The sequence below is a fragment of the Malurus melanocephalus genome, unplaced genomic scaffold, assembly GCF_030028575.1.
Source record: "Malurus melanocephalus ecotype Western Australia unplaced genomic scaffold, MMel_1.1 scaffold_348, whole genome shotgun sequence".
NCBI lineage: Eukaryota > Metazoa > Chordata > Aves > Passeriformes > Maluridae > Malurus > Malurus melanocephalus.
In genome coordinates this window covers 775,437-788,263 of record NW_026623580.1, presented here as the reverse complement: position 1 = coordinate 788,263, position 12,827 = coordinate 775,437, and the positions used below count along the sequence as shown (strand labels likewise).

General features: G+C 42.2%; 1 protein-coding gene across 3 annotated transcripts in view; it reads right to left on the bottom strand.

The window, feature by feature from the left end:
• Nucleotides 1-6,689: 6,689 nt before the first annotated feature.
• NDP (norrin cystine knot growth factor NDP) overlaps nt 6,690-12,827 on the bottom strand; it is a 19,367-nt gene continuing 13,229 nt past the window's right edge. For all 3 annotated transcript variants that reach the window (XM_057378224.1, XM_057378225.1, XM_057378223.1), the window contains one exon: nt 6,690-8,215. In XM_057378224.1, the coding sequence (XP_057234207.1) occupies nt 7,988-8,215 (228 nt within the window). In that variant the 3' untranslated portion in view covers nt 6,690-7,987. The remainder of the gene's footprint in view (nt 8,216-12,827) is intronic.

The window sequence follows — 12,827 nt, the reverse complement described above, 5'->3', positions numbered from 1 at the left end:
TGGCCAGGCTTTGCTCTCACTGAAGTTGCTGATTGCTCTTCTTCTGTGTGAATAAAAGAGGAGTTAAGTCAATACTGAGCACCCTTGAAAAATCCCACTCTGAATTCATTTGGTGTTTATTCAATTTAGTATTAATGATGGGATTTCTCTGGCTAAAGAAAATCCTTTACTGTCTTTTCACCATAGACTAGAATATGRTGTCTYAGTTYCCCCAAGCGTCCTCTGCTGTGTTTMATCCTTTGATGTGTTTTCCCCACGGTTACTGTCTGTACAAGAGAGCTACATTTTAAAATATTGTTCCAGAGTTGAGAAATGGCACMATTTCTAAACACCATAAAACAATTATTTTGAAGTTCCAATAATCTCTTTGTCAGCACTCTAAAGGGATCAAAACAAGAGTGGGGGAGATTTGCATTTTTAARAAATGAGACCCATAAAAATCACAGATGGAAAGAGTAAACACACACATGTGGTTTCATGTGGGATCACCCTGATCCCTTTTCTACAAGGAGCAACATAACATTTTGTCTGGAATATTTATTTGACCCAACAAGTGACCCACAGAGAGCTGTGTTTGGGCAGTCAGCTGAGGGATTCAGGAGGATTTGGGCACCAAGTGTGATGTCTCCTTTCGGGAGAATGATGCATGATCAGGCCACCTGCTGGCTCAATTTTGTCCATCTTGCAAGTAGTGGTGAAACACAATTGCTTTCTGCAAGCAGTGGAGAGGGTCTAGTAGTGATGCCTGATGATTTTTTACATGCCCTTCTATACATTTTCTATACACTTTTATGTATTTTCTGTACYCTTTATGTATCCCCTGTACCCTTACATGCTTGTAATTTTTGTARYCTGATATTTTAGCTTAGYTTTGGGGTTCTTCTAGCAAAAGACAGACATCCTCAGTAGGAGGCCTGTGAGCCTTACATCATCTCAAAACTTGAGGCTTCAACCAAGGTTCYTCTCTCTGKAACACATTTTGTAAACTGGGCTCTGGCCTCATCTTGGGGGGAAATTCTWTAGAATAAGRGGACATTACTTCAATTATTAAGTTTCTTATTGGGGAATTCTASACAGATATGATAATTTGTGAGGTCTATAAAATTGTATACGTGTTATATGTGGTGTGTGCATTWCGGTGTGTTCCACCCTTCAAGAKCTGTGCACCTGGGATCCTATTAAAATACCGAGGTAAAACACTTCTTCCCCTTWACCATGACTGCCCCATAATTCTAAGACCAGCTGGCAAGGCACCAGTAGAGGTCTTTGCTCTTCTCCTGGCTTTCAGAAACAGTGGAGGGCTGTGAGGCTGAAAAGAGATGTCTGTAACATGGAGCCTTGTTTTGTGCAATTATGTACATTTACACATGCACAGGAATATGACACGCAGATCAAGAGTTATTACTGCTAATAGCACCAAACTGCACCTTACTAAAGTTGTGGGGCTGTTTGCCCTGGGGAATGTTTGAGTTCTGCAAAAGCATTCTTGCRTCATTTTCAAAGAACAAAGCAGACAGTAAGCCTGTCATTTCAAAAGTTCAAATGCTTTAAATGTGTTTTCAATACTATTCGGGTAAGTTCTTCAAATCTTATTTCTAATTATTTCTAATTAAATAATTTCTATTAAATTATTTCTAATTTGCTCAGACACCTACCTGGGACATTTTCAGCCCCACAGTTTCAGATAAAAGTCTCTCTGACCATCAGAGATTGTCTCTGCCTTTCCTACAGAGACTGCCTGGGAACGTGCATCTGCAGGAAACACAGCAAACTCCAGTGCAAAGAGCAGTTYAATATTTCTGCCAGTGCTGAGAGTGTGCTCAGCTCACTCACACTGCACTGAATTTACTGACACTGCCCTGGTGATTTTAACACCTCGCTTATGCACAGCTTCCACAGGAAATCTTGGTCCCCCAAAAGAGTGGAGAGTCATCCCAGACCCTCCTCCTCTCAAACGAGGGGTTTGATCCCCTCCTGCTGCAGTTGGTGACCAATGATTTCAGGGTAGAGGATTCAGCTCCAATAATTATTTTKGGGGCAGAACTAGATACAGCAAATCAGAGGGTTTAGTGCTCAGGGTAGGGAGCTGGGGAAGGAGAGTCCTGGCCCACAATTTACTGMAGTTCTCCAAATTAATATTTTTTATATGGTGATTGACTGCAGTACAAAATATAAGGGCAAATCTCAGTCATTTTTTAGGTCTGGAAAGCCTCAAAAGAATGTAAAATTATCAAGTCTTGAGATCTGTGTAGAGCTTGGAATACCAATTGTGCATCTGAATGAAAACAGCTGTAAATAGGGATTTGCTCTTTAACTCTTTCAAGAATAAAAGATCATGTTAATATATGTAGATTAGCTGAGAATATGATTAATTTTTTTAATATTTCATGGGATGCATTGTTGGTTAACATCTAAAGGAAATATTAATTCTGACTCAGACAAATGATAGATGTCCTTTTGTCTTTTCATGCATCTTTTTGATTCCTTGACCTTTCCTGAATTATCTATTAAAAAAAATAAGAAAAAAAAAAAGAAAAAAAGGCAGAACAGAACACTTTGATATATAATTCTTGGTGTAAGCCAAACAAGATTACTTATTCTTGTTAATGAACTCTAATTTTTTTTTTAATCTTGATGTACATAAAGCATTTTTTTTGTTTCATAGAACCACCAGGAACCTATTTCAGTGCATTAATCTGCTTGTCAACATAGATTGCACTTTGCAGATGATTGCCCTCTCTCTTTTAAACAATAAATTGAGATTGTGACCCTTTGCTTGCAAAATAAAAGGGATAGACTCACAATCTGGATTTCCAGCTTATTTGTACACAAGTTTGTAAGGCAGCAAACTGAACTGGGCTGCTCATTTCCATCAGTCTGCTGCACTTTTGTAAGAGTATCCRTCTCACTACCTGTTAGCTGTAATGTAATCTATCTTAGAAGAGTGTCAGCTCCTTGTATTTCAAACAATTACATTCAAAGAAAGCAAGACACAACCTCCCTCTCTTTCATCAGTTTTTAAAATATCATTTGGAATTTYCAAAGATACTTATGCCCCAAGTCARAGRAAAAGCACTTTTTCTAAGCAGAACYATGTTTTGTAGAGGGTTTAATCCTATTTCAGGCAATTTCACCAAGAAGAGGCTATCTCTAAACACGTAGGACTAGACATTCCAAAATCACTCACCCACAGGAGGGAGCTCATGGGCTTCTCTTTTCTTGCATCAGAGACCAAGGACTGAGATTAGACAGGCAGACAGCAGAGCATCGGACTATTCCTAGAGAATATTCCTATTCCTCTCACCTTTTATTTCCCTCCTCTTTCACAAAAACATTCTGCCTGCAAGTTACACAGGGCTGCCTGAGCTTCGGGGGTTCATGTGCCAGGACTTGGTGAACAGGTCCCAAGAAAGGCTCATGCAAAAGCCCAGCACAGACTGTGGTGTACCATGGGTGTGAGAAGATTTTGCCTCTCCTTTACTCCATGAACCGGAGACAGCAGCTTAAAAAAGCCCTGATAAAGGCCAGGGAGAGAGCCAGGCTCAGGAACTCTGGTAAAAGTTCTTCTAGGTCAGCAGGCAGGGTGAGGAAATGTAAGGAAAGTCAGAGGGGACACGTCCAAGAAAGCAGCGCATTATTCCATTTAATGATTCATATAAAGATTGAACCAGAAAAGTGGCTTTGAAGCTGGGAGCAAAATAATTGAAAATGGCTATGCCATAGGCTCTTTTATTCTGCCAAACCACAGATTATTTCTGATAGGCACAACCTGTGGGGGCATTGTAAGGCACTTCTTACAAGCAGAGGGTACCAAGCACCAAAGCTCTGGTGTTTGCCTCTGGTGTCCATGTGAGGGAGAATGATGGAGGTTAAAAAGATAATGGTACAGAAATTATAAGGGAAAATAGAGTTCCTTCTCTCTGGGCATAACATGGTCAGCATGTATGAATTCCAACACCATCTAMGGGGGACTAAACAGAAGGTAGAGTGGGGTGGAGATGCTACAGCCAGGCTCTGTGTGGCGGGACCTCTCACCCCCTGGTACAGCAGAGGTTTATCTACTTCCACTGTACAGCTAAAGTCACCCCAAAATTATTTATTTGTCATGTGATGAATTGKCTCAGCTGAGAACCTCCTTAGYCTGCAATAAATGTGCTTTCTTGAATGGTGGGAACAGTAGAAACCAAAATCAGTGACTGACAGACACAGCACTTATAAAATTATAAAAGACCGTTATGATTTTCATGAAATCAGGAATCTCTCATACACTCTTTGAGTATGTAGAGAGTGGAGATGTTCACCTCAAGTTCCTTCCCCAGGGGATTGAGAGGAATTAGGAGATTCTCTGACACCACTGTAATCCACTGGTAAGTGACATTGACTCCTACTCTATGCTGTTTCTTTCCTAGATGTAACACAGGTACCTTGATTATTGTGCACTGTATTTTTATCTACTAGTAGTCCTTTTTTGCTCTATTCCTGTGTACAAAGTAGTCTGTTTAAAGTCTTATGTTTGTTTTTTTTAGGCTATTCCATAAATAATTAATGTTATAACAGGCCTGATCACTCATTATTAAAGAATTTGCCAAGAAGAGTGGGTTTTGGGGTGCTGGTCACCCAAATAAAGCTCCTGTCTACTGTCAGGGGCCTGGGCAGAGGCAGGGACTTGTCCAAGCTCTCCTCTCTTGTTGATAACATTCTGTTGAAACCCCTGCAGAGGAAAGAACTTGGTGGTGCTTCCTGATGAACCCAACAGCACCTGAAAGCCCAGGGGTTTAAAGATGTCCTGCTGTTGAATCAGCAGCTGTGGTGAATCCTCTCTCCTGGGGTGAGAACCGTGCTCTGTGCATGTTGGAGGATCTCCAGCTGGCTTTTACTGGGAATTAGAGCTTGATAGGATATTGCTTTGAATTAATAGATTGTTTGAGTGGCCTTTGCAGTCAGCCACAGGCAATCCTCAAACCTTAACCTGTCACAATAGAATGTTATTCCATGAACTGTTAAAGTGAGTCCTTCAAGGGTGCTGGCGGTCACTACCAGTGGATAAAGGTGTGGAGACCTAGAAGGGGATTTCTGTGTTTGGTGTGTAACCCTGGATGGGTGAGCCCAACCACCCTGTGACCCAGCAGGACAGTTCAGAGAAGAGCTCGCACAATGGGACACTGACAGACTGGTTGGGCTCAAAATATGGATTTACAACTGACTTTGGGGCATTTGGTTCTGAAGAATAGCTCCTCCTTTTCTTAAATATTAATATAGAGATTGCCTGACAAAGCCAAAAGGAGAAATTGAAAGTTTGATTCATTGTTTAATATGAAGATGTGGATATTTGTAAGGGTTTTTTGYTGTCACTGATAATTTCTGTTATACTCCTTTCATGCATTTATTTGACTCAACGGTTCAATTAAATAATGTTGAATTCACCTCAACATTTCTGCCTGGCAACAGCCTTTGAGGTCACRAGGTGACGATTTCATTACAGGAACTGAGCAAAAGTGGAAGGAATATGGGGACTGAGAGAGGGGATATAAAAGCATTTTCTGAAACACAAATTTCCTCTGTGAGGCAGATTTGAGCAACCACGGTGCTGGCACCGTGCTGGCGAGTGGGGTGTGGGTATAAATACCAGCCAGGCTCTTCTCTCATTACAGATATTCTCCTTTTTGCTAAATAGTCTCTGCTGAGCCCTGCTGTCTCTTCTTACCTGAGSACCATGATCAGGGCTGTGCTGTTCTGCCAGGTCCCATCCAACCATTTCAGCCACTTGCAGCACCCAGATTTCATGTCAGAGTCCCTCCATTTTACACTGGCAAAGGAGAGCAGTGGCAGCACGACCCAGGGGAGGTGCTGCTGGATATAGAATTATCCCTCAAACATTCCCATTCCTGGGATAGCACTGCCTGTGTGCAGCAGTGTCTGTACTCTGAGAGGTCATGCATATTTTGCAGTTCAGTTATTCAGCTATCAAAGGTATTGCTGACGTTTTGRGCAAGGACTGGAATTTGCTATATATAATTAACAGTAGGGGGTGGTGCTCTTTTGGATAACAGGATCTTTAGATGCTGGAGGTTGAAASAGAGTGGAAAAGGGGTGCACATATGATCTTTCATATAAAGCAGTCTGGTGATAATGCCCAGCTCGTGCTCCCTGCGCTCGCCCTTTGATGTTCAGACTGTGCATCAGATGTGAAAGGAATGAGTGACAGTCCTGGGACGACACATGGTGCCTAACGAGCTCACTGGGGCTCATCACTCCCCTTCTGACATTTCAATCTGAGCCTCTCAGCTCCTGGCAGGTGGATTCACCCTTTTGTTTGCCCACAGCTCTGTGCCAGCGAAAGCTGACGGTCTCCAAGCTACAGAAGGTAGAGAAAGTTCTTCCATGTGTCACAAACCTCTCTCACCTGTGTCTGTGGTCACACCYATCCCCATCTCTTCCCACTGCTGACTCCATCCTGCTCCAGGATTTGGCCAAGCATCTGTCAGGCCAGCATCTGTCACCTCTGCATTCACATTTCACACACATTCAGCGTGAGGAGGCAGAGGCAAAGGAATGAGGCACAACTCCTGTAGCTGTGCTTTCTGCAGACCTTGGGGATTCCCTGTCACACACACCACATGGCATCTGCTGCAGATAACAGGATGGAGTGGAACAGATGGGCTGAACTCTGTTTTTGGAAAGGACTTCCTTGCCATGGGGACATTTCTGTGCATGGGAGCCAATCCAGTCTGTCCCAGAGAACGACTGTGGGACTGTGCACGTGGGTGCTGCTGACCCYAAATCCTTACACAGCAAAGGTGCTCTCAGCACTTTCATGAGTTCTGCCAAAACCATGGCTCAGCCAGGTTTGTGTGAGCAGCACAGACATGCTGCTGGCTGGATATGCTGCTGTTTAAGAAGAAAATAACTGTAATCTGACATAGGAATGTTTTGTTGCTTCCTTGCAGTCACAAGAGACTGTGAGTGAACCTTCCTAAAACCTCATGTTAATGGAGCAGGGACAGAATTTCTTTGAAAACACCGAATATAATTCCCAACCTTTGGATCCCCTGCTGTTTTGAGATTTAGGATTTGGGGATTGCCTCTCTCTAAAAGGCCAAACTAGTATTTGTCCAGTGACCTAAGAGCTATAGGTGAAGTCCTAGGTTTAGTCATCATTTTGGTGGCTGTGGTTCTGTACATCAACAGGTCTACTCAAGTTAAGAAGTCACTCCATTTAGTATGTGGCATTTTAATATTTGAAAAGTTTTTAGCTTTTGAATAATGGCTTTTGGGACAGATGTGATGTGTCACATTTCCAGGCTTTTAGAAGGGAATAGTGAGTCTCATGACYTTTGCCTTCCCAAGAGTTACTCAGCCACTGAACTCTGATGACACACAGTGCAAATAATTGTTTCAGCTAGGCTGGGTGTTCCAAGCATGGCATTTCATATGCAGTTCACTTTTCAATGGTTTATTTGCAATTTCTGCTAAACCACAGTTAGAGTTATCCAGCATTTGGCCGCTAGATCAGTAACAGATGACCCTTGCCAACAGCACAGTTTGTTTTGAAGGCCAGTACGACTAGAAAACTGAGAATAAATCRATAGGTTAAGAGGTTGTCTGTGGGAACTGATGCCCATCCTCTGTCCAAATGTCAACTCCAGATTGCAGTGCCGTCATCTGGCTGACCTTCTCTGCTCCCCCGCTGCCCATGGCCTAAAGTAAAAGCACCTCTCTGTAGTCAGAGCTGAGTCTGAAAAAGAAGAAACTCTCAAAAATACCCTTTCATAAAAAAAGAAAGGCTTCTTAAACACAAGTCCTCACGCTTTTGCCTTTGTCACGGCCCACACTGCAGAACCAGCACCATCCAGCAGCCCGGGATCTTTTGTACTTCTGGTCTCAGATCCAGTCCAGCCTGCTTAGTCCTGTCCTAGCTGCCATGGTGTGCTGGCCTGAGCTCAGATTATTTGTCGGGCGTGTCCCCGTGTCCCCGTGTCCCCGGTCCCTAGGAGTTGCACTCCTCGCAGTGGCAGGACAGGATGTAGCGGTAAGTGGCCGTGAGCCGCATTCCCCCCGAGCAGCGCAGCCTCATGGCCTTCAGCTTGGAGCTCTGGGGCCGGCAGCAGTGGCAGCTGGAGCGGAAGGGCTGCTTCAGGACCGTGCTGAAGGAAACCATGGGCTCCGAGCGCGACGTCTGGCTGCAGCGGCCCTCGCAGCGAGCCAGCAGCACCATCTGCAGAGGAAAACACGGGGTGAGCAAAGGTGTCCCAGCACACAGTGACACCAGATGGGTGCCTCCTTCCAGCCTGGATGGGCTTTGGTCCYTGCATCCCAGCCCACAAAAACCATGTTTTGCCCCTGGGCTGCCTCTGAGAGAGCGGTGGAGATGACATGGGCAGGAGGAGAAGCCAAGCTCCTCCTGAAGCCCCTGGCAGTGACACCAACAAGGACTGCAGGACCTGCACTGACCTCAGGGCTCCAAATGACCACAGCCAGCATTGCTTTCCAAACACTGTGATTGCAACTTGCTGACCCCAGATCCGTGACAGCCACCTCTTAAATCATCACCCAGGCTGATACTTTGGTTGGGTATTTACCAGTGTTTCGAGTATACACACCAGTGATCAGCAGAACAGGTTCTCAGGGACAGAAAAATATCTCAAGTTCTTAGATATACAAACACATAAAGTAGAAATATAAAGAATATGCTCAGTTTTATTGCTTTAAAGTGTTTCTAGCTCACTCCTTTGACAAAGATCCCCTTGAACATGTATTTGCAGTTATATGTGTATCTATGTATCATTTCATCAGCTGTATCTGTACAAAATGTGCTGCACAGTACGAGGCAGTGAAAATGTTAAAAAGTTGAACTGGTTGCCAAATGTGAGGGTTCCCTTGTGGTATTTTCCAAAAGCAGTGCAGGCTCCACATTTCTTGTGCTCTGTTCACCCTCTGAGCTGTGACCAGAACAGGGTAATTTACACAACAGGAGGCACTGAGGAGGGGAAGCCTACGGGCAGTCCCCTGATCCCCACCAGCCCATGGCTGAGCAGAGGAGATGGATAGAGCATGAAGCACTGTATAAATCTTGGAAAGGACCCTCTAAAGCTCTGCAAATGATGTGTTTGAAACAGCTGTTACCACCTTGATAACRGGTGTTGTACAAGTTTGAACAGACTCCAATACTTTCACGGGGACAGRAATATTAAATCCATGTCAGCTAATTTTGCTTAACCAACATAAACTTYAATATCAGCTTATTTTATCATCTAAAGTAGGCAGTAAAACCATTATAAGTCTTTCCTATAACCAAGGGAGAACATTACATTTTAACCATGCTCCATGTGTCTCATGGTTATTTTTTTTCCAGACAATCTGAAAGAAAACTATGAATGTGACAGCAAATATTTTACAGTGTTAAACATTTTTGGGCTTCTTTCCCTACGTATGCTCAGCTGGCTGCAAATCTCCATGGCATGCAAGCAGATGCATCAAAAGTTTAACTTTTCCCTTTAGTTAGAGTCATAAGGAAAGATGAGATAAGAGAGAGAATATTCCTGAAATCACGTAGGAAATTCCAGMACTTTCAGTGCCTTGGGAAAGGCACTGATCCTTCATGGTACAATGATTAAAAATTATTCTTCCRAGAGCACTTGCATGCTAAGTGTTTTCCTTGAGAATGTATTCATGTATTAATGTATTAACATATTAATATATTAATAACTGCACTTCCAGTCAGCACAGGTCACAAGGAAGATGTCTTCACAAGCTGATGATCTGTGCTTGGCAATATCTTGCTTCTTAGTTAAATTAAGAGATGGGTTCTTGTTGCTGTCTGACAAATTTGCCATCCTTTCAGATTTGTAGCATAAATTTATGTTCCCCTTCCTGAGGTACTGCATATTCATATATAAATTAACTCATCTGTTTGTACTGATATGGTGGGAAGGGAATTTCAGTGTATTGTTGAGTCACATCTGASCTTTGGAACTATCATCTACACCAAATTCCTTAATAGCACAGTCTTTTATGCATAGGAGAACATGAAAGGTACAATCACTACAGAGCTGGCATCCGATTACTCCCAGGTTAAGACCCACTTTTTTCCCCTTGGTGAAGAAATTTCTTCAGAAATGCCAGTAAAAATAAAACAAGCCTTCAAGAAACTGACGGGACTAGAGAAGAGTAATTACAGGGTAGAATTATCTGATGTGATGATGATATGTGTGGCTCAATATATTTCTCATAAACTGGCTTCCTAATGCAAATCCAGSCAATATTTAGTCAATATGTCACTGTATTTATAATTTATAACTTACAATTGATAATTTCTAAACCTTGTCTTAAAAAAACTCGGTTTAGTCCATGGAGGCTCTAATTCTAATCTTGAATTTTGCTGGCTACTTAGTTTTTCACAAGATTAAGGTCAGTATTTATATAAAGTAAAATCACACTGTGTTATTTTTAGGCCTTGTTTTTGGATGGCAGTGTAAACTCTTACAAATGGCACAAAACCAAGGTTATCAAGTTGAACTTTCAGGTTATAAAAAAAAAAAATCCAATTTCCCATTTTCATAGTTTTCTAACCCTAAAGTCCTAACCAAAATTTACCTTCCTCTTCATAAATCCAGAACAGCACCAGTGAATTTTGGCAGGTGTGCAAATGAGCTGGAAATAGCATGTGCTTTGAAAGCTTTGCTTTGCCTTTTAATCAATTGCACCAGCTGCTTATTGCTTCGTGTACTGCAGTGCAACAGAGATTATCACCTGAATAATTTGCAATTGTGTGATGGCATAGCACAACAATACAGTGGGTGTGTATTTATAGTAAAACATGTGGGCATTTTATAACCTGACACCTCTTGGCTCCCCTTGTCCCCTGCACATGAGTTTGTGCGTGTCACCTTGCCAGGCTGGACCCACAGCACAGTGTCCTACAGCAAGGGAACCACGTGGGTCTATGAACAGCTAGGGAAGAATGTTATTATCATTATCATTATCATTATCCTTATCCTTATCATTATCATTGTCATTATCATTGTCATTGTCATTATCATAATCATTATCATTATCAACTTATTTAAAGTCAATGGTCTCATAGGTACAAAAAAGAGCAACCTGAATCTGAAGCAATATTTGACTCTAATAGTTCTGAGCTGTATTCTGGATATCCAATCCAGGAATTGTGTACTGATTTGTTGTTAATGGTGTTTGTAGCGCTTTTTTCTGCACCTTCAGCAGAAGCTGAAGCCCCAAAGCAGCTGGGCTGAGGTGCCTGAGAACAGATTTTCACACAGTTCTTGTGGCCTGGCTGCCAGCAGGATCACAAGCAGCAAGATTTACYGAAAATCTCCTGAGCTACCTCAGGAGTAAATGCCTTCAAACATCTGCTAAATCTTTCTTCATCTGCTCYGTCTCTCTGGGCTGGATTCCTCAGTGCAAGGCTGTCAGTGGTAGCACACTCCTGGCACATCTGGACGAAGCATTCATGACAGCCAAAACTGTAATTTAGGAGGCTCTGGCTGCAGCAGTGAGGGAACCCAGCACAGTGATGGAGACCAGGGATGTCCATGACAGGGGTCAGGACAAATCCAACACAGTCAGGAAAGGTAATACCTCATTAATTGGTACAGATATTTCCTTGAAGACAAAGGAAAACTGTTTGTCTGGAACAAATGGCCTTCTTCCATCCCTTTTTTGTGTCTCTTTTGTACATTTAGTTACTTTAACTATGTTTCCAAAGGATTTGGAATACTGTTTTCATTGCCTGCCTGAATCCATAAGCAAAAGGGATTTTAATGATTAAATTATCTTGGTTGGGTGTTTAACAAAACCTCTTCCCATGTGGGTACAATTGGCAGCCTCCACAGAGAAGCACAGTGGACACAATCCTTTCTCAGCCAGGACAGACAGCAAACATAACAAGCCTTGCAATTTCTGAAGGCATTTTTAACTTCTGTAACTCTACGCTGCACCAAAAGGAAAACGTATGGAGTGAGAAAGGATATCTCAGTGAAACCTATCACYCCAAAAAGGACAAAGTCTCTGCTTGACACTGTCATTCCAAGCTTCCACAATGGAAACTTGACAGAAACAAGAGGGACCACAATTCCCACAACTACTCCCACAGAACTTTCCATTTTTTGTCTTGGTTACGTTTTGTTACTATATATATATATATATATATATATATATATATATAAACAGACTTTGCATCTAGTTTTCATTAGCATGTCTAATATTCCTCTGTTTATATGCTAGATCCAGAACAGAAGCCATATGTCTACTAGAATGATTCAGATCCCCAAGACCTTAAGAGGAAAAAAATAAAAAAGCTTGAATTAAGAGTTTTCTAGGAAATTATTTCACTTTGTGTGGAAACTGTTTTCATTGTCCACTTCGTGAGAAAGTCCATAAAATTTCCAGTATTGTTATAAAAGTTCCTGTTTATTGTTATAAGTGGTTCCTGAAACCATTGCGGAATTTGGGAAGCCAAAAGATGTGATAATATTTTCAAATATGATTTCCATTAAAGGCTTGGTTTAAAAAGAATCACTGACTTTTGCAGCCAGCATAGCAAATGTTTATGTCAACAACTTCTTTTTCTCAGAGCTCAGTTTTGAAATTATATGGTTTTCATTACAATGCATTCCATGTTCTCATTTCCAACAGTCCTGCTCGTAAAGGCCTGATTGCTTTTTTGGTTTTCCCTGTCAGTAGGGATGCTAAGGAAAGTGAATTGTTGATGGGTTCCTTCCTTCCTTCCTTCCTTCCTTCCTTCCTTCCTTCCTTCCTTCCTTCCTTCCTTCCTTCCTTCCTTCCTTCCTTCCTTCCTTCCTTCCTTC